The sequence below is a fragment of the Perognathus longimembris genome, chromosome 6 (genome assembly GCF_023159225.1).
Source record: "Perognathus longimembris pacificus isolate PPM17 chromosome 6, ASM2315922v1, whole genome shotgun sequence".
Taxonomy (NCBI): domain Eukaryota; kingdom Metazoa; phylum Chordata; class Mammalia; order Rodentia; family Heteromyidae; genus Perognathus; species Perognathus longimembris.
Genome location: NC_063166.1, coordinates 11,981,055 through 12,003,308, shown reverse-complemented (window position 1 = coordinate 12,003,308; position 22,254 = coordinate 11,981,055). Strand labels below are relative to the sequence as shown.

At 43.4% G+C, this 22,254-nt stretch overlaps 1 protein-coding gene across 11 annotated transcripts in view; it reads left to right on the top strand.

The window, feature by feature from the left end:
* Nucleotides 1-22,254, top strand: part of Anks1a (ankyrin repeat and sterile alpha motif domain containing 1A) — a 151,110-nt gene that overhangs the window by 65,486 nt on the left and 63,370 nt on the right. For 5 of the 11 annotated variants that reach the window (XM_048347920.1, XM_048347921.1, XM_048347913.1 and 2 more), the window contains 7 exons: nucleotides 2,795-3,091; nucleotides 4,418-4,493; nucleotides 4,767-4,868; nucleotides 4,941-5,066; nucleotides 6,420-6,616; nucleotides 9,009-9,101; nucleotides 14,224-14,344. In XM_048347920.1, the coding sequence (XP_048203877.1) occupies nucleotides 2,795-3,091; nucleotides 4,418-4,493; nucleotides 4,767-4,868; nucleotides 4,941-5,066; nucleotides 6,420-6,616; nucleotides 9,009-9,101; nucleotides 14,224-14,344 (1,012 nt within the window). Of the gene's footprint in view, nucleotides 1-2,794; nucleotides 3,092-4,417; nucleotides 4,494-4,766; nucleotides 4,869-4,940; nucleotides 5,067-6,419; nucleotides 6,617-9,008; nucleotides 9,102-14,223; nucleotides 14,345-15,015; nucleotides 15,034-20,096; nucleotides 20,234-22,254 lie in introns of those variants that run through there. The other 6 variants (XM_048347914.1, XM_048347916.1, XM_048347919.1 and 3 more) reach the window with 3 other exon arrangements.

Below are 22,254 nucleotides of genomic sequence, written 5' to 3'. Positions count from 1 at the left end.
CAAAGAATGAGTGTGCTCTTGAGCTGTTATCTCAGCACAGAAAGGTGATGATCCTGACATAGTTCCAAGAAGAGAAAGGAGTAACAATATTTCTGTACAGTTTTCTGCTGCTTGTAGTTTAAGAATATATACTATGTTTGGATAATCAGACAGACAGACAGGACAGATAGATAGATTCACAATTGAATGGACTCTTCAGATATAAGAAATACCCACAGAGATCCCCTTTTTTCTTAGGGGTATTGATCATAACAAAGAAAAGTGGGAGGGAAAATCTGGGAGGGTAGGAAAGAAGCATTTTACCTCATTCCCTTTCCTCATAGTAATATGCATGATGCATATGATTCCTGGAACTCTTGAGCATAAGCACCTGCAGTGTTATTGGAAAGGAGTGAAAGGGAAGGATTCCAATTGGCTCCTTGGAACTGCCTCTTACTTGAGGATCCCTGAACCAACAGTTGTCGAGCTCAGAGGGCAGACTTAGCCTCAAGAGAGTTGTAATTACTAAGCATGTCTAGCAAGAGTGAAATATGAGCTATGAAAATGACCATAACTTTTTGTATATGTGGTTGAACCATTATTAACATGAGGCAGGGAAGTTTTCAGTAATGATCAAGATTTTGCCTTTAAAGAGATATCTTTGTGACACCTCCCGTGTGTGTATGTGTGTGTGTGTGTGTCTGCGTGTGCGTGCGTGCGTGCGTGCGCGTGCCACATGCTTGGGGTGGGGTGGGGAGGGTAGAGCAGTATTAGACACTGAACCTCAGCCTCATGCTTATGTGCTCTAACTCTGAGCCTGGACTTTGCTTCCAACCTTCATATTTTATTCTCACTGGATAGAAGTTTATATTTCTTCAGTTCCTAATGTCATACTGTTTACAGAGTCAAGGACAGATTATTCTGGATGTTGGGAGACAACTTGGCTGTGAAAGAGACATTACTGTTTCCCTCTAAGTAAACAAGTTTTTCTGGACTGGAGTTTTAATAAGAATAAGCCGACTCCTTGGCCCTTGCTGTCATGCTAATCTTCAGATGTAAAACCCAGAGGATCCTCTTAAGATTCTTTGGTTTGCCACTCTGCCCCAGAGTTCTTCTACAAAACTCATGTGAGTCTTGTTGCTGTAGTGGTGTGATTTTCATCAGGAGAGTGTAAACTGACAGCTCCTGGTTTGCTCAGGGAATTCATGCCACCAAATAGGAAATGAGCATTCCAAGTGGCTCTCCAGTTGGTTTGTGTGGCACAGGGAGCCCTAAGTCTTTGCTTTCTGCCCAACGGTTGCCCTTCCTTTAGACTTCTAGGTTGACACAGAACTTATTCCTTGGGGCCCAGGGTGTCATAGGAGGCAGTTGCTAGTGGGTTGTGTTCAGTAGCCAAGGAAGGCTGGCTGTACTTTCTCATCAGCTGCTGTCCCTGAGCTGTGTTGGAGCTCAGTGCCACTCCCTCTGCATCTTCTGTTGTGTTTATTTGTGTGCCTTTGCCTTTGCATGTGCTCTTGCTGCTCTCTTTTCTGACCTTTTATCATTTAAAAAAATTTCTTTGCTGTCATTCTGGCCTCTTGGGCCCTTGCTCCGAGCAGCTCTGGATTTTTCTGGCACACTTGGTATAGCTGGAAAAAATGATGCAGTCAAATGCCAGATCAAACTCAGATGGAATTATGTGCATGTTTGGGTAACTCCTAATCCACTCCTTTAATGTCATTAATTGAATTAAACAACTGTAGCAATACTTGATTTTTTACCTCTTGACCACTGAGAAGTGCACAATATTGACATGATGGACAGCCTCCCACTTAAGCTTTTCCCAAATGCCAGAAGCCTCTTGGAGAAATTTGGGGATTTCAAAATCTTGTGGGAGGATTATTTTCATTGGGGCTTCTCAACAAGAAGAGAAAGAAACATAAGTAGAATGGCTAACATATTGCGACTGATGGCTGAAATAGCCCTAATAGCTCCTGTTTTATCAAGACCCCGTCTAGTTTTAAACAAAATTGCCATTAGATTATAAGCTATGAATTTGAACTAATCTCAATGTTACATTTTAATATTTTGCACCTCTCATATCAAACACTCCAGGTCTAATTGTACCCTTCTCACCTAAGAAGTGCTTCCCTGTGTGGGCTGTTGTTTTAATGGAGTAGATACTGCATGCGTTGGTTGGTGCAGGCTCACGGAGTATTGGTGCAGGCACAGGGTGTTGGCAAGGGGCCTTCACAGCTAAGCGAGTGCCTGGCTGCTCAGGAAATGGCTGATGGCTGATACCTTGAGAGTGATGCCTTTTTAGTGCTCTGCTCTGTTGTTCCATTGTTGGCTGATTGATTTGCATGCAAGAAGTTACACAGGTGACAAACGCGTGTGTGAAAGGCAGGGGATAGTTGACAATCCCAGAATCGAAAGCACAAGGTTGAAAGTGCATAAACAGTAAAAACCAACTGAAGTTTAAAATGAAACAATGGCAGTGATATGATTAGTTATTCACATGACTGGGACTTTAACAAAATGCCTGCCACGTTCTGAGTTCACTCTCCCTGCAGTTTGGAAATGTGGCCTTCACAGCACAAGGGACTGCAGATGTTTCGGGGACAAACACTCCCCTCTGGAAGCAACTGGGGAAGCAGTGACTGAAGGGAAGGATCCGCCTTCCCCGGGAGATGCATGGTTCTGACTTGTATGAGTCCCCAGGCTATTGCTGCGATTTTTCTCATTTAAATTTCAGTGGTTTTTATGTGTGATTATGGTGGCCTGGTGCTGGTCTGTCTGTCACCTTTCTGATGCCATGCACTTGTTCACCCTTCAGAACAATGACAACGAGACAGCACTCCATTGTGCCGCCCAGTACGGCCACACTGAGGTGGTGAAGGTGCTCTTGGAGGAGCTCACCGACCCCACCATGCGCAACAACAAGTTCGAGACACCTTTGGACCTGGCAGCGCTCTATGGGAGGCTGGAGGTGGTGAAGATGCTTCTCAACGCGCACCCCAATCTCCTGAGCTGTAACACAAAGAAGCACACTCCCCTGCACCTGGCAGCAAGGAATGGCCACAAGGCTGTGGTCCAGGTCCTCCTGGATGCCGGCATGGACAGCAACTACCAGGTAGCAGGGCCCAGGCTTCTCCCAGGTGCAAGGGGTTTCGCCATTCGGGAAAAGGCACACAAGCAACATGGCTGCTGCGCTCTGGCCTTATTTAGCACATTGCACATCATGTTTCAGGTTCTTCCATTTGTCGATTTGTTTTAAGGTGATACTTTAGAGACAAATGAGCTCTTCGAGTTAGTCTGTTACTTTTATTTATTTATTTTTTCCTTTTCAGGGAATGATATTTAGACTTTAAACCCTGAAAAGACATACTGTGGTCTATCTCTAAAAAATCAGAAAGTTTTCCTTATCTCCCTTACCCATGTGTTGCCATGGCCACCGATCCTCGATGCAATGCTGCCAGCACGACAGCATCTCCCTACGTTGCTCGCCTTCCCCATTCAGGCGATGGGTCTGATCTATAAGAGGCACATCGACCACTCCACAGGTGTTCATTTGTTTGTTTGTTTTTATTCTTTTTGTGCCAGTCCTGGGCTTAGGCGCTTTCCCTGGGCTTCTTTTACTCAAAACTACCACTCTACCACTTGAGCCACAGTCCCACTTCTGGCTTTTTAGTAGCTTAGTAGAGATAACAGTCTTATAGATTTTCCTGCCCAGGCTGGCTTTGAACCATGATCCTCAGATCTCAGCCTCCTGAGTAGCTATGAATATAGACGTGAGCCACTGGAGCCCGGCTGTAATTGCCTTGATTCAGTTCCTCCCCTTTCTTTTGCCCTACTCTTCTCTCCTTCCTTTCCCTTCTCCCTTTATTCTTTCTCTTTTTCTTTTCACATTTGAAATGAAGGTGCTATTCTTCCCTTCTGTTTTCTTTTTTTTTTTTTTTGGCCAGTCCTGGGCCTTGGACTCAGGGCCCGAGCACCGTCCCTGGCTTCTTCCCGCTCAAGGCTAGCACTCTGCCACTTGAGCCACAGCGCCGCTTCTGGCCGTTTTCTGTATATGTGGTGCTGGGGAATCGAACCTAGGGCCTCGTGTATCCGAGGCAGGCACTCTTGCCACTAGGCTATATCCCCAGCCCCCTTCTGTTTTCTAATCCCTTCTACCCAGGAAGGTAGAGGAAGGCGTTTTATGAAATTTCCCTGGTTAAAGTGGCTCCAAGAATAATTGTTACTCACATGTGTCCTGCTGGTGGCACACAAATGGCCTTTATGTAGGTGCTATGGTTGTGGTTTTAGAACCCATATAAGAAGCGTTGGAAAGATAAGGACCAAGGGCTTTGTGTAGTTTTATCTCCTGTCTCTTCTTACCTGTGTGTGTCCCTTTGTCCCATGAGGCCACAGCCAACTGTTCTGATGACATCCTGCTATGCTCTCATTTGCTTTCCAGACCGAGATGGGCAGTGCTTTGCATGAGGCTGCTTTGTTTGGCAAGACGGATGTGGTGCAAATCCTGCTGGCTGCAGGTGAGAGGTCTGCAGCACTCTATACAGCATGCTAGCGATGGGGTTGTTTCTCCCCACCCTCCCCAGAGGAAGTATTTGCTGGCTGCATTTGTTGAACTCTGTGTGTGTGTGATTAGGAATATATGAACTGCTCCTAAATAGCTGGATTAAATGGCTGTGGATGAAAAGTATTGGTTGTGCTTTTGGGGAGCCTTAGTTGTCTTGGAATTTGACCTTCTTTAAAGCTGGCTTAAAGATGCTCCCTCCCCTGGTCCACCTGGTATGTCTTTCTAGGAATTGATGTCAACATAAAAGACAACCATGGACTGACTGCCCTCGACACCGTGCGGGAACTGCCCTCTAAGAAGAGCCAGCAGATAGCAGCACTTATTGAAGGTACCAGTGCATCTCATCATCTGGGTGACTAGGGGTGTACTAATCAGACTAAGGCAAATGTATTTGGTGCAGCTTCTTTTTATTCTTTTCATATAGATCACATGACTGGAAAAAGAAGTATGAAAGAATTAGATAAAGCCTCTACACTCCAGCCATCTCTCCTCCCTAGTATTGACTCCACTGCACAGAAGTCTCAGGGTAAGGCAGTTTTCTCTGTCAGGCAAGGAACACTGTGCTTCAGAAGAGTTCTGTTCTTAGGCACAATTGGAAACTCTTCATTCAGATAATTTCAGGGGGGTTTTGAGTACATTTCAAATTTATATTCAGTTAATTTTTTTCAACTACTATATGAAGTTCTATTGGATATTCAGTTGTGAGTGCCTTCCTTTTTCCTACTTAATTTTGATCTCTATCTTTACAGTTGGCTCTGAGCTGTGTAGGTGGTAGGATTCAGGTCTCGGTGAACCCTTCCTATCCTATTACACATTGTGTATAGTTGATCAGCAGTGTATACTATTGGTGTACACACACACACATACACACACACACACACACACACGGCTAATTTTGGTAGTAGATCATTTGACCAACAAGTGTTGTTTGAGGCATCGTCAGCCAGGATCCCTGTTTAGATTTCCTGAGCATCATTTTGGATCTTATGATGAGTGACAAAGACATAAAGCTAAAGTGACAATGTCCCCTAAAAGCAAATCATAAAAAAAGGCTAGAGAAACTGAACAGAGTTAGAAATGGAAAAGGGAAAGGAACCTTCCAGAGGAGAGCAGAAGTAGAAGGGTTAACAGTCTCTGACTGTGGATTCCTGGTCTTTCTTACCCTTGCCCTCAGTAGTCTGCTAGTAGTGGGGTTAACCATTCACTAAATTCTTAGCTTTCAAGGAGTTTACATTTGTAGTTTTGGCTATTTACAAACCACCAGAGATGTTCTAAGGTTGGTATTGGTCTAGCAATGAGTCAGCTACATAATGCCTCCTCTCAGAAAGGCTTTGCTCTCCTCTATTTGCTTGAGCATGTGGAGACTACTTAAAGAATGTAAATGATTACTCAAGTTTTCCACTGACACTTCATTACATTTTATGGGCTATGTTTATGAGGCATTGGTATTTTATAAAGATTTTTATAAAGAAGAATCCCTGGTCGATTTGGTGGTGGTAGGGGGTTAGTTTGCTTGTTTTTTTTTGTGTGTGTGATATGGGCGATTAAGCCTAGGCCCGCATGCATGCTAAACAAGATACCTTCATGTTAAATTAGAGAAAATCAGTTTAATGTGAGAGTATAAAGAGCATATATATATATATATATATATATATATACACACACACATACATATAGACACACATATAAATATATATGTTAATACATATATACACAGAAATATATACAAATATATGTATATATATATTCCTGTCGCTAGAACTAAGTAATCATTTTTCTGCTCTGAGATAGTGTTAAGTTCGGCTTTGGGTTGGTGCAGTGATTGGAATGTGTGATTGCACCCCTTTTTATTGACTCTGCCTTCCAACCTCCTCTTCAGGTGATGTGGAGAAGGCAGTAACTGAGCTGATCCTTGATTTTGACACAAATGCTGAAGAAGAGGGTCCCTATGAGGCCCTGTACAATGCTGTCTCCTGCCACTCCTTAGACAGCACAGCCAGTGGGCGATCATCTGACCGAGATTCCGTGAATAAAGAGGCTGAGGCTACAGGAGCCAGGACTGCTGGGATGAGGCCTGTATGTGGCTGGGGCCTGAACCTGCCTGGAAGCTGTGTGGGGCACTGGGGGGAGGAAGTGGGAATGTGGTGCCTGCTGGCATTTCAGACACCTGGAGTCCACGTGTCTCTCTACTGGCCTGTACTGTGTCACTCTTGCTCAGTGTGGAAAACACTGAAGTAGAATTTTGATTTTTCTAATTTAAATAGAACCGGTTTGTGTTTTTCTATTTCTTCACTACTTAAATTAAAAGCATTCCTGTTTAGTCTTAGTGTTGCTTCTGTCTTTGTGATCATTGCTGCATGTTGTTTCCTGTCTGAGGAGCAGAAATGAACTGAAGTGAACTGAACTGAGTTCTTGTGCGCTCTGAGCACGTGCTCACCTTCCATTTCCCTGGAGAAATTATCTTTGTGGATTTGGGCAGATTCTGTAGTTGGGTGTATGGCAAGGCTTACTCATACTTCCATTTTTGTTTTAGACACTGGGTTTGTTATTTATTAGTCCTATTTTATCTCGTTATAACAGCCTCAGCCATTGAGATTATAGGATATGATCAGCTCTCATCCTCTCATATCCTCTATTCTTAAGTTCCATCTTCCTATCTTGTTGCTCTTCTAGTTTGTACATGGTTGTCGACACTCCTGATCCTTCACTTCTAGAGTTACACTGCGAGCCAAGGCCTGAATCCTCCTTCCTCTAGTCCTTCTTCCTACATTTCCAGGCATCATAATCTGAGGCTTCAGTTGTTGCCCCTTGGTTCAGCAGACCATTGCTCTAACAGGATTGCAGTGCTCACTCCACCTTGAGGCAGATCTTATTTCTTTCTGTTGTAGAGGTCGGCCTTCCCTTTTGGTCTAGTCTAACATTAGGACCATTTTGGTACTTTTTTGGCTAACAGATAATCCTTGGTCTTTCCAAGTGTGCGTTTGGAGTAGCCTGACGTTGCTTGGAATGTTGGTTTTTGTAGTGTTCTTACTCTGTTCTGAAGCAGTCATGGCATTTCAATTTAGATCTTGGGGAGCCTCCCAGTCTGTGGCTGATCAGTCTTATTAAGGACTGGCACCAAACTTGTAAGTGGAGAAAATAGATGTACGTCCTGAACACCGCTAGCATTGTGCTTCTGTAGACTGAACCAGTTGTTTTCATTTCTTTGGTTGTTAGGCACAAATGGAATTCATTAAATCCAGGTGTGGAGACTTTGCTCTAAATAGTGCTCATTACGGGCGATGACCATTAGGGGGAGCTGGAGCCTTTGCAAGAAGCTGCCCAGGACTGCTGCAGTCGCTGAGTAACCCAGTTCCGGTGGTTGATTCACAGGCACACAGCTGTTCGTTCCATCCTGTCCTAGAACCCAGCCTCCCCTGGTTGGCTAAGTAGAAACTGATGCTTGGCTTTTTGTTTTGAGATAGGGTTTTGCTATATAGTACAGACTGGTCTTGAACTTTTGGATGCAAGTGATTCTCCTGGCTCAGCTTCACCTGGCTAAGAAATTTGTTTGAGCTTTTGCTAAAGTAGGGTAGACTGGTAGCCATAACATTGAAGTTTGAACAACAATTCATATTTTGTCTTACTTCAGTTTTCTCATTACTTCCTCAGTAGTCCTGGCTTAAAATTATTTCACTTTTCCTCAGGAGTTCCTTCTTTTTAGAGTAGACTAAAAATTGAGCCCTAACTGAAGTTTTACCAGTAATAGGAAGGACATTTTCTAACAAGGCAGTTACAAGTTTTAAGTGCTAGTGTTTCTCATTGTGGCTTAGGGTATGAAAGTTCTTTATGATCTTTGCTTCTAACATCAAAATCTATAGAACATGCTAACAGACTTGTGTGTGTATGCACAGGATTTGTCTCTCTGTTCAGAAACCAAACTTTAGTCTCTTGAGCAGAGATGGGGAACTTTTTTCCTGCCTGGGGACATTTGGATATATATAGCATCATCTGTAGGCCATGTGAAATCGTCAGTACTGGCACGGGGGCCACAGGAAGTGGATGAGGGATGCCTGTCCTATCCTATACCAAATGTTTTCATGGACCTCAGATGCCCCAGGACAGACAGTCCCACCCCTGCTCTGGAGGGAGTTTTTTGTGTCATTCCTTTCCATTTCAAAGGGTTAAATAAGGGCAAATAAAAAGGTTAGATCTGGGGCTGGGAATATGGCCTAGTGGTAGAGCGCTTGTCTTGTATACATGAAGCCCTGGGTTTGATTCCTCAGCATCACATATACAGAAAAAGCCAGAAGTGGCACTGTGGCTCAAGTGGTGGAGTGCTAGCCTTGAGCAAAAAAGAAGCCAGGGACAGTGCTCAGGCCCTGAGTCCAAGGCCCAGAACTACCCCTCCTCCCCCCCAAAAAATAGTTAGATCCTCCCTGGGGGGGGGAAAAAGAGGTTGTAAAATTTTCTTTTTCCTTTCCGACAGAGGGACCGTCCACCGCCTCCAGCAAAGCCACCACCTGATGAAGAAGAGGAAGACCGCCTCAGTAAGAAGTACTTTCCCTTGGCAGCTTCTGAGGTAGAGTGTTGAGGGTTTATTGCCATCACTGACATAGGAGTTTGTTGGAAAGTCAATCTGTGTGTGCTTAAAGAAGACTTTGCTTTCTCGTTTCCCACCCCCCCCACTTTTTTTTTTCTACTGAACTCAAGGCCTCTATGTCCACAGCCCACCTTCTCATTTTCTTATCAACCCTTTGCTTACTAAGTTTGTATTGTGTAGATCAGTAAACTGGAGCAAGGCATTTCAAACTCAGTCAAAAGTACGAAAAGAATTTTATGTAGTTCTCCAGCCAACAGGCCAAGTATATAGATGCTCCTTACTGGATGGAAAGTATGACTCCAACAGTTTGACCATTCTCTTCTATGCCTGTACTGTCTTGTGGTCCAAAAGGTACTGTCCCCTGCTCAAGCTCCCACCTAGATGATGCCACAGAGCAAGCATTGTTCCTTCAGTCCCAATGCCATATTTGTTTTTGCATTCTCCCTTTTCATTTCACATGAAGACTCTGCTAGTCAAAACATGATTTAAGTCGTGACAACCCATTTGGAAAAAAAAGAGTTGTGTAGGAAGGGCAGGCAAGGAAATCAAAGTCTGCTTGTAAAGAGTAGACAAATAATTTTTTAAAAAAATTTTTGGTTGTTGGAGACTGGGGCTCAGACTCGGTATCTAAGGCTTGTTTTCGCTCATTGGCTGGTGCTCTGCAATCTAGCTATACCTCTAACCCCATAAAAATGGTTTTAATAAAGAAATATGGGGCAAATAACTCAGTTTATATATGTGTACATGTATATATATATGTATGAAGGAAATTAGGTTTTCTTTGATCTTTCATCTTCAACATGTTTCTTTTGACATTTCCTACCATTCAGAGAATACATTTATTGAGTATTCAAAATACCATGTAAGTTTAGAGCTGGAGGCGTGGCTTAAGTGGTGTTTGCCTAGGAAGCACAAAGACCTGAGTTCAAATCCCAGTACAGCTGGAACAACAATAACAACAATTTTAAAAAATCAAAACAAAACCATTCAAATCAGTACTAGCTAGAACTAGGGGAAGCATTCTGTTGACTACAAATTTTCTCCTTATTTTTTCCCTCCCTTTAAAAATACTTATTATCATGTCTCAACTAAGGGTCTTTAGAATTGCACCCTCTTATTACTACCTCTGGGTAATTATACATTGCTGGTTGCTACAAGGGCATGTAATATTTTTCTATCTACAGCGGTCTGCTTCATTGCTTCCTTTTTTACAAGGAGACTCCTGAGAGTATAAAATATATTCAGATGGTCTCCATAATGTGTAGTACCATCTCTGGGACAGAGACCTCAATGAAAATTTCTAATGCCTAAGGATAGGGGCAAGACTTCTAAAGAAATACTATGTAACCAGCACTTTTTATTCTCCTAGGACTTTCTAAAGCATCCAATTTAACAATAATACTGTCAAGAGGTGACAATGTGTGAGGGGATCACCATCTTCTCTTGGGTAGGAAAATAAGTGTGAGATTTCTCTTCTAGAACATGCTTCTGAATAACCAGCACAGCTAACAGCCAGCTGAATAGACCAGCACAGCTGGTATTTGGAAGACCGGAAGAACCCTGAATTTGCTTACTTACTGATGATAGGAACAGGGTACAGAGAGGCTGTAGCCTGAGTTATTAATTAACAACGATCCAGGCATGTTTCATGTCTATATCATGATCTGAATGCATAAGACTTCTCCCAAACTGTGATTTATTTATTTTTACTCTGTAGTCTTGACTGTCTTTACTTCTTATAGCCCTGAGTTTTAAAACTGTAATCTTAGCTACCTAGGAGGCTGTGATCTGAGGATTGCAGTTTTGAGGCCAGCGTGGGCAGAAAAGTTTGTGAGACCGAACTCTGATTCACCCCCCCACAGGCTGAAAGTGGAGCTTTGACTCAAATGGTAAAGCGGGGACAGTGCTCGGAGCCTGAGTTCAAGCCCCAATGCTGGCACCCAAAAATAAAATAAATGCACACACAGAACTCTCTAAACTTCTTGTCTCAAGAGATGCTGGTACATGAAACTTTTTTTTTGGTTGGTTTATTGTTGTTATTATTGTTTGTTTATTCTTGTGGTGCTGGGGTTTGTACCCAAGGCCTTATCAATGCTAGGCACATCATGTGCTTTGTCACTAGGCCATATCCTTAGCTCCAACTTGGTATTTTGCATTTGGCAGTCATCTGCTCCAGTGTTTTATGCCCTGAATGTTAAATTCCCAAGGCACTTGTCATTATGAGATAACTCATAACATATCTGTGTTGTCTGGTTTTAACAGAGCGGGGGTGGGGTGGGGGGGCATGCCCACACATGGCCATACGCACATACACAAACGTGGTTGAGATGTTTTTTACTTCCAAGGAAGGGGCTGTCAGCTGCCTGGGATGACTGGTCTTTGTGCTAAGTTTCTATGGGGGTTGCAGCTGCTATCGTATCTTCCAGAAAGCCGCCCACACTCCAACTGGACATTCCATTGGGCACCATTAGGTGATGGTAGCTGCTTATAGCTTTTTTTTTTTTTTTTCTGTAGCAGCAGTGTTGCTTTCTACATGGCAGAAAATACATGATTTTTTTCTGGCTTTGATTTATTGCCAGCCCTGGAGGAAAGGGAAAAGGAGATTAAGAAGTAATTTAGTAAAGAGTACAATCCTTTCTGTTGAAAATCAGTTCTTGCCATATTCACTGATATAGCTTCTTTGGTGAGTGACAGGATGGTTTGCAGAGAAGTAGTTTGTTGATTCATTGTGGGATTTTGACCCCCTTGCTAGTAGAGGCCAGCCCCAGGAGGAAAAGAGCACCCTCCTTTATCGTCTGGTAGGAGTGAGAGGCTCTCAGTTGAGGGAGGGAAGGTATTCCAAAATGAATGGAGAAAAGAAATATAATCCAGAACCCAGGGAACTGAGTTTTCTGGCCATGCTCTGCCTTGAACTCACTATCTTGGGACTGGCTGTGTTGTCTATGAACACAAGGTCTGGCAGTGGGGGTTTAGGGTCCCTTCTAGCTGCTTTGATGGTCTTGGTGCAGTTGTCTAGCACAGAACCAGGCACACAGTGAATGCAGGCCCGTGGGCTTCGTTGTCCAACTGGAAATCCTCTGTCCTGTCCTGCTTGAGAAGGAAAGGTACAGGTCAGACTGTTGGTTACCTCTTAGGGAAGCAGCTTGGGGCTATATGAGGGCTCTTGCTGAGGCAGAACACAAAGGGAATCAGATTTCCAGGCCCAGCCTAAGTCTTGGCTATGGTGGAGTAAGCCTGCCGAACACAAATTCCTGTCTGTAAAGCCTGTGGTATTAAGTTGACACAGTGTGAACTTCTTAATGGCTCCTCCTTGTTCCTCTACTTGTATTCCTAGGAAAGGCTAGGAATAGTAACAAAGGCAAATGGCTCATTGTAATGAACTGGCTTTTAGCTTCTAGGTGCTTGCAGTTAAGTGGAGAGTCCTGCTGTGCTTAGCAGACTTTTGGAAAGAGCCCATCATTCTGACTTGAGAGTGGCAGCCTTGTTAACAAACAGGAGCTGTGGCTTCTCATTTAGTCTGAGGCTAGCAGAGTCCTTGTCATCTCATTAGGCTGTGACATAGCGAGCTATGCCTGGTAGAGGCAAGATCCTGATGAAATCACAAACCTGATAGGTTTCCACTGAGCTGTGGGATGCTCAGAGTGGGAGGTTTCTGTGTGTACTGAGAAGTCACATTTGTAGGGCCTCATTATTTGTTAGATACAAATGGAATCCCCTTCTCTCCCACCTGGTTTGTAATAAATTACTTGTCCAACAAGAGGTTTTTGTGCTTCGGTTGCTATTCTAAGAACTATTATATGTGATTATTAATTTGCCTGAGAAACACATTGCCACCTTAGGACAGATAAGCAGAACTGTCCTCTAGAGCAAGGACTTGCCTCCTCCCAGTGTGGCTGCAGTACGTCATCGAGGTTTCTCTGGCTTGTTTTCCGGAGGAAATCTCAGCAATTCTGGTGCCTTGACTAGCTGTGGCCGCCAGACCCTCAGCTTCACAGCTGCAAGTGTTTTTTCATTGGAGACACCTGGCTGCCTGAATCATGGCCTTCTCAGTAGACAAAAGCTTGCCATGCAATTCTTACCTCCTAGCTGTGTGACTCTTCAGAGTAGAGATTGAAGGGTGTCATTTAAGATTGTGTTACCTACGATGTATGGGATAGGAAGCCAAAGTCTCTCCTCCCCTGCTTCCCCTCTCCACCCCACCCCCAGACCCATGAAGAGAGGCTCACAAGAAGAGAGATCTTTTTGTCTCTAGTAATTGGTAGATGTGAAGGGTAAGTCAGAAGTCATTTTGCTTCCTTCTTGAAAAGATGGGAAAGTTACCAGCCTTTGAATAGTATGTGTGCCTGTTGGGAAAGACACATGGAGAAAATGGCCTTTATGATATTGCGAACCTAACAGCCACCTGGGAAGTGTTATCCACAGAAAGAGATTTGTGCAGAACACCATGGAAAGGGAGAGGCAAGGGTGGGAAGGATCATGGATTTTATTTGTTGTTCTTTCAAGGATAACATGAGGTAAGGAAAGAGGAACATTCCAGTCAAATCACTGAGATTTGACCCAAGGCTGAGTACTTCATGGAGAGGTTTGCTTAGCTTACAGTTTCGGGAAAGGCAAAACGCCCAAGACCATGCGGCCCCATCTGGTTAGGCTCTGCTGAGGGCCTTCTGGCCACCCCCTGCCCTGGTGGATGCATGCCATGGGGGAAGCATTCAGAAGCAAGAGTTCAGGAAGGTGCCAGGCTTGGTTATAACCACTCACTCTGTTGGTACTAATCCAGTCCCCTAAGAGCTGGAACTCCAGAGAGGCAGCCTCAGCCCATCCGTGAGTGGGTCCGATCATGAACGCCCCCATAGCCTAACCTCCCACTGTGCCCCATGTCCTAAAAGCTCTATGGCCCTCCATCACCTCCACGCTGGGAACCGAGCTTCCACCACCCAGTGTTTGGGTGGCAAACCATAGCAGGTGTAGTTCCCTGTGACACTGGAATTATCACCTTCTCTTCCCCTCATGCCCGTCAGAGGCAGAGGAGGTGACACTCTTAAGTTTGTTCAACACCACCTGTCTGGGTATGCAAGGAATACTGAGTATTTCTCTCTTGTAGGTCCTGGCCACGAGACCCAGGATTCAGGGGAGTGAAGCCAGGGAAGAGGATGAGCACCCTTATGAGCTGCTTTTAACAGCAGAGACGAAGAAACCAGCATCAGCAGACGGAAGAACAAAAGGTACCCTCCACCTCACCCCTATGGCAGAAACAACTCCAGGAGGATTTGGAAAGTTTGTGCTTTTGGGTGGAAGGGGACAATGTTGTTCTGTGGTGCTGCTTGGGTCCTGGCAGCTGAATTTAGCAACAGGTTTGGCAGCAAGGTCTTTCCTTTTCCATACCTGTCCCAGGTTGGAGGTGGCTGCCACCCTCCCCAACCCCCCCTCCCCCAGCAAGCGAGGAAGAGATTGGGTCAGCCTAAGTGGGCGCTGTGGGAGGAGGGCAGCACACGCTGAGGCTGAGGCCGGCTGACTGGAGGCTCAGTCATGAATCCCCAAGTCAGTTGGTATAAAACAAGCCCAGCAAGTCAGTCCCTTTGGGTTTGGGCTGATGGCACAGACTCTGCCTTTTGAGTCCTGACCTGGGAACGGGACACTCCTAGCAGAGGGCCTATGGTTGGCTGCTGTCCGGTAACTAGAGTGCTTGTTGCCTTGGCCTACTTTCCTTGCCTCTGCAAAATTCAGTTTCCTTGGTGAGGGCAGGAATGCAGCAGGACCGGGTCCAGCCTGTCACATAAGTGCAGTGGGACCAAGGTGAGAGCGGCTGCAGCGGCCCTGGGCCGGCCGTGGATCTCTAAGGATGAATGGCAGCGTGGTTTCCGCTGCAGCCTGAGGGACCCCTGTGACCTGTCCCAGCTCCTGCGGCTTGCAGGTACACAGTGCTTGGGGGCATATTACTAATGCCTCCTTTAGTTCTCAGACGGCCCATGGCTCTGGAAGACTGGGCATGAGAGGGCTTCCTTTGAAAAGCCTTCCCTAGACCTCTCAGAGGACGCAGGTGCCTGAGAAGAGATGTGCAAAGACGTGTGTGTGTGTGTGTGTGTGTGTGTGTGTGTGTGTGTGTGTGGTATGGGAATGACACTGTAGAGCTTACTTATCTTTTAAAATTTGTTACTAATTTATTTTACTTATTTAGTTTCTTTGATACAGGGTCTGAGTATGGCGCTCATGCTGGCTTTTAAACTGTGTGCATGTGTGTGTGTGCATGCGCGTGTGCAAGCACTGGGACTTGAACTCAGAGCTCAAGCACTGCCCCTTATCTTACTCGCTCAAAACCAGTGCTCTACTGCTTGAGCCACAGCTCCATATCCAACCTTTTTGCTAATTAATTGAAGATAAGACTTTTACAGATTTTCCTGCCCCGGCTGGCTTTGAACCATGATCCTCAGATTTCAGCTAGGATTATAGGTGTGAACTTGAAGCATCTGGCAGGGGTGGCTGTGGACTCTTGATCCTCCTTTCTCAGTCTCTTGAATGGTGGAATTACAAACATGTACCACCACTCCCAGCTTTATAAGCCTTATTGTTAATAATTCTGTTTGGAAGGTATTTTCTTCTGTCATGCAGAAATGTTGTAGTGGTTTTTCCTTTCCACGTTTTTTTTATTAGCATCAGTTAGTTATACAAGGGAGTTGTGATTATTTTCGTAGTATGTTTTTGTTTTGTTTTGCATCTTATAATTTTCATTTAAAGCTTTTAAAATAGTTACAGTTTAGATATAGTAACAGTCAGGTGTGTGTGAGAGAGCGAGAAAGAGAGAGAGAGCCTGAGAGCATGTGTGTGCAGTCCTATAAATTTTGACAGAGTTGTATAACTGTCACCACAATCAAAATACAGAACCATTCGGTTACATTAAAAAAATCTTCCTATATCTCTACCAGAAATCCTTCACTCTTTACCCCTGGCAACTACTGTCCTGATGTGTCCCAATGATTTTATTTTTCTCAGAATGTTGTAAAAATGGAGTCAATTCAGCATGTGCTCTTAGTGTATCACATACAAGATTTGTCCATGTTGTTGCCAATAGTGCCTTTTCATCCTGGGTTATATTCAAGGGTCATTGGGTCATATGTAGTTTTTAACAATTATAAATAGAGCTACTGTACATATTTGCCTACAGATTTCTGTGTTGAATGTGTTCTCTCTTCACTTGGATAAACACATTGCAGCAGGATTGCTGGTCCTAGGACGTCTATCTTTAATGTTATGTAAGGAAATTGACAAAGCATTTCCCAGAGCAGTTGCACCATTCTGCCTCCCCAGCTGCAGGACATGAGAACTCGTGCTCAATGTGTCCTTCTCAGTGCCTAACGTCACTAGGTTTAAAAAAATTTTAGCCCTGCTAGTAGGTATGTTGTGATGTCTTCTGAGGGGTTTAATTTCTGTTTCTGTAGTTGAGCATCTGTTTATGTGATTGTTTACCATCTGATGAAATGTCTGTTGAGACCTTATGCTCATTTTTAAAACTGGGTTTCTTTTCTTATTATTGTTGTGAGTTCTTTCTATATTTTGGATATAAATTCTTTATTAGATGCATTTTTTTCTCCCAGTCTTTGACTTTGTCTTTACATTGTATTTTTTTTTAAAGAGTGAAATTCTTAAATTCTAAGGAAGTTCAATTTACCCCCCACCCCTGTCTTTTTGAGTACTAGGTAAACTCAGGGCCTCATGCTTGTTAAACCGTCACTCTACCACCTAAGCCCCTGGCTCATTTTGTTTTAGCTACTTTTCAGAAAGGGTCTTTTAGTATTATGACTGGGCTGGCTAGACCATAACCCTCCTATCTATACTTCCTGTGTAGCTGGCATGAAAGGCATAAAGCTTATTAGTTGAAATGGGATCTTACTAACTTTTTGCCCAGTCAAGTCTCAGACCATGATTTTATATATACATAAATACATATAGATTATATTACATATACATATAAACATATACACACTTATGTGTTTATACATATATATTCATATGTGTTGTGTTACCTATAATATATATTAACATACATTAATACATGTATATATTAAATATATGCTTTTTTTTTTTTTTTTTTTGCTGGTCCTGTGGCTTGAACTCAGGGCCTGGGTGCCACTGTCCCTGAGCCTCTTTGTGCTTAAGGCTAGAGCTCTTCCACTTGAGCCTCAGCTCCACTTCCGGCTTGAGTAGTTTATTGGAGATAAGAGTCTCATGGGGACTTTTCTGACCAGGCTGGCTTAGAACCTCGATCTTCAGCTCTCCATCTCCTGAGTAGCTAGGATTATAGGTATAAGCCACTTGTGCCCAGCTTGATTTATATTTTTTATTACATTTAGAGAGGATAGAGTGGAACTGAAGCCTTCTCTCACAAACAAATGAAATGAAAATTAACCCCTAGAAATCAGGTATGTACACTAATGCTCTGACAGTGGCTCTTCATAGAGGCATCATCTTTATCAAAGGAGGAGGGAAATTCTAGGTTTTGGTCTCTTCTCAGAGGCTTCATCTATAACCACTACAAATATCTAGCTCAACTTCTGGAATAAGGAAAGGGGATGATTAGACCAGCTTCGTGGTGGGGAGGGCTGTCTGTCAGGTATCCTTGGTGGGGATTTTGCTCATTCCAGCTCTGTATCAGTGGGTAAACCTTACAGGGGATGGTGTGGGAGGCAAATTTAATTGAACTATATAATAGTGCATGAGGTGTGCCTGCCTCCAGGCTAGCTTCTTGAATCACTCAAGGAGCTTTCAGACAAAGGGACTGAGACATTAACTATGAAAATGGGCTCCCAGTATCTCAGTAAGCCCTGCTTGTCCTGTCAGCCAGGCTGGAGCAGCAGGCCTGGGAAGAGCACCTGCTAGGTTGGTGAAGTAAGGCAATTACATGCTGTGGGTTAGCTCCTGCTAAGTCCTTCTTGCTGTTCCATTAATGTCCATATGTTATGCAGCCTTTGTGAACAAATCAATCAGTTTGCTAAAGACTGAGTGAGACCATCAAAATTTTCATCCCTCTTTAATGTATACTCAAGAAACTATAATGTGAGGGGTGGGATGGGAATTTTTTAAAGTAGGTTTTTAAAATTATATTAGTCACTGAAAAAGGAAAAAACCAAATAACATAAATAGCCACAGTTGCTGAAAGTGTAGTGTGTGCTTCAGGCTACTTGCTGTCTCTGGGAGAGATTGTTTTGTTTGTGCTTAAGCTAGAATGGGATCCTATGTTACAAATGACATTCCAAGTTTATTTTTTTGTATTTCCTTCGCCTATACATCATGTATCCAATTTTGTCTTGGTTGTTAAAATCTACCTTATTCTTTCTTAATAGTTGATATATACCTCATAACTCATGGTTTCATTCTGCAGTTGACAGATGTTTAAACTCTCTGGTATCTCTGTTATAAATTATGTCACTGTGGACATTCTGTACATATATCAGTCCATACTTAGGAGAGTATTTCCTTAAAAGAGGTTGATAGCGAGTAGAGTTAGCGGAGTACATCTGTCGTTGAGATTCCATTGCTGGACTGGAGCACACCCCAGGAACACTTTTCCTTTCCTGCACATGGCACCTTTTACACTACAATAAGCAAGACAAAGGACTTGTAAGATTGATGTTTGCCCAGTCTAGTGAAGTTGTTTATCATATATTGATTGGGGTTATGTACTTATTTTGTCTCTGAGTTGCCTGTCTTTTTACTGTGTGTGTGTGTTATTGTTGTTTTTTACATGAAAATTAATGATAGCTGGGTTAGTTGGTGCCTATCTGTAGTCCCAGCACTAAGGAGGCTGAAGCAGAGGACCCTGTGAGTCCCATTTGCTTGAGATCAGTCTGGACAATGCAGGAAGACCTTTTGTCTAGCTCAGCCCTCCCCCCTCCCCAAAAGAAATCAGTAATAATAAATACTCTTCATTTAATGTTTTTATTATTTGGCCAAATTGGTAAATCAGAGGAAAGTGATACTGAGAGCAGTGGTAGTTAACCTCATTTGTTAAAAAAAAAAACAAACCCTCAAGAATACAATATATTCAGAATAAAGTTTCAGAGAGGAATTAATACAGATAAAAATGGATAATAATATACTTCACATACTTTATGGTGCACATATTACATTTCAACGAGGGAAAGAAAAAGGCAAAAATAGTATAGAAAGCAAAAAGGGATAGACTTGTTTGTTTCTGTGAAGATCTGTAACAATTGTGATTGAGAGAAACTATAACATGTAGGAATGATATAGAAAATATATAACCACAAATTCAGAGAATAAAAATTTAATAACAAAGTTTGTAGGAAGAAATTTTGTGTGGCTATGGAGTTGCTTCTCCTCTTCCCTCCACCGACATTAGGATGACCCAGGGAAGTCTGGGTTTGCTGCTGGCATTGGTGCCTGGAGAGGAGAGAAGCTAAACCCACTGCACTCTACTAGATAGTCATGTACAATGAAGGGTTTCCCACCCATAAATGCCATGTGTGCCTGTAGAAATGAAGACAGCTGGGGTGGGGGTGGGGTGGGGTGATGCAAAGCTTTAGTGGGTCCAGAAAGTAGAAAGCCCATGTCTCCCCAAAGGCACTAAGCCCAGATGGTTTTATGGTAGTTTTTTCCAAATAGGTGTTCTTTTGCAACTTAACGTATTTCAAGTATGGGGGCAAAAATCTGATCATTACCTAGGGCTGGTTGAACTATGAGCCTGGTGTTCTGTTCTGTACAGCCTAATTGTTTATTTCACCCTGGCCACTCTGGACCTGTCACTACTCGGAGACACGGTGGCTGACTTCCAAGGTTTGACAGGAAATAGAAAGTAGGTAAGAGGTCTAGGAGCTGCAGTGTCATCCATACTGCTCCAGTGCCTGGGCCTGAGAGAAGGGCTCGCTTCAGGTGGACAGTGATGGGGGTTCCCAAAGACTGCAGCAGCGCTTATGAACCCTGGCAGGATGCAGCCAAGTCAGTATTCCTGAAGCTATGATGCATTGGTTTCCCTCTGTACACTTTGTGCCTCCATGTGGGAGGAAGCTTCTTTAGTTTCTCCCTCTGCTCCCATTTCCACAGCACTGAGCCTTCAGGGAATCCCACAGTGGAATTGCATTGGAGTGGCATTCTCCCCGGTATGCTTCTGCCACAAGCCCACATTTGCTGTTGGTTTAGTGATTAAAATAGGTACCTGTGTTCAATCCTCCTTTACCTGGAAGGTTAGACCAGTTTTCATGGTAGCTGCCAAGGAGTAAGTTTGCATGCTTAAGTTTGTAAATGAGACAGCTTAGCAAGAAAGTGTTAATGTTAGCAGCTCCTTCCCTCACCGTGCTTTAGGCTATATATGAACCATCTTGCTCTTAACCAGCTTGCGTTTCTGAGTTGGAATAGTTCAGTTTCCTTTCCATTATGGGAGCAAGTTCATGCCTTGTGAACTGTATTTTCTTTCCTCCAAATGTATTGACAGCTGTTCATACATATTATGTATATGTGATACATACATAAAATAATTTGAAAAGGGCAGAATGTTCAATTAGTATAAAGGTAATTAGGTCAGTGTAAAAGATAAGAAATAGTGTTATGTAAAAAGTGGCATTTGAGCCAGGCCCTAAAATAGACAATTAAACTTGACAGGCAGAAGTAAGTAGGAAAGCACATTCCAGGCAGGGGTGTGGCATAAACAACAGTGAGTGGTGGGAAAAAGTAGAGAGTGTGTTTGCAGAGTGGTTAGTGATCCAGCTTATCAAACAAAGGGAGCTTGTCCTGGAGTACTGGATCTCAAATGTCAGTCTTTATTCCAGAGATTGAAGTAGTGTTGAAGCTTTTTGAATGTGGTGACAGGCTAGGAATTCAACCCTAAGAAGGTATAATTGTGGTCTTTTAGATTGGGAATAGGAACACCCTAAAGTTAGGAGAATTCAAGGAGTCTCTAAAGGTAACTAGAGCCCAAATTAGGAGGTTAGTAGGGAGAAGGGGGGGGAGAGGATGGATGGGCGAGGCATTAAGTTATGATTAACAAGACTATCCTACTACAGGAGAATGAAGGGAGGATATGGAGGATAGTTCTAAGGTTTTAAGCCTGGTTAACTAAGAAAGTACTGTGCAACTAACAGGGAACTGATGGAAGAAAGAGTCTAAGTCCAATTTTAAATATGTTAAGAAAACATCGGTGTAAAAATACTCCATAAACACTTGGAAATACAGCTGATATTCAAGCTAACGTTAGGAATACAGATCCAATTCAGAAGCACAAGAAGAAACAGATGAAGATAAGTAGGATGATGAAGCATCTTAGAAGTTAAGGCTACATGTGATGGGAAAACCAAATCACTACAGTTTAAACAAGACAGAAGTCCAGAAGTCACAAGTTCAGGACTGGGTGGCAGTATGTGGTCGTCCAGGACCCAGTGTCCTCTCACCTCAGGTTCAAGTGGAGTACGCACATTCAAGCCATCCGCGCAGAAAGGGGGAAGAACTTTAAAGACAGCCCACTTCACTCAGAACATTTTCCAGAACTTGGTCCTGTGGTTAATTGTACCTAGGATATGGGAACTGTGAGATAGAAAGTGCAGTCTTTATTTAGGTGGCTGGTAGGCTTTCCAAAAATCTCACATCAAGAAAGACGGCTAGAGTGGTGCTGGGGATACCAGTAACACACTGCCTATTGCTGTAGAAAGACATGGCAGGATGAAGACTAAAGAAAGCTTTAGGCAGTCAGAAGAGCATTCGAAAATCCTAGATAGGGAGTAACTTTTCTGAAAAATATGGGGAACTGAAGTTACCCTCAAATCCTGAGATAGAATTAGTAGTGGTTAGGGAAAATTGTGCCACCTAAGTCTTCTCAATAAATTGATGTGACGTATCTCGCAAGTCAAAAAGTCCATTGAGGCACGGTTAAAGATGACAGAGGAGTTTTATTAGCTGGCCTGTGACTATCCTGTTTCATACTCCCAAGGAAGCCTCAGAACAAAGGGCAACCCTAACCCTTACGAGGGCAGGGTTTATAAAGGCAAAGACCACACACTGGTGGCAAGGTGGTTTCACAGCCAAACAAGCTGATTCACAAAAGATAAATTTGCAGTTAGCCTTATCATAAGCAGTTTCTTTTTTTTTTTTCTTTTTTTGCCAGTCATGGGCCTTGGATTCAGGGCCTGAG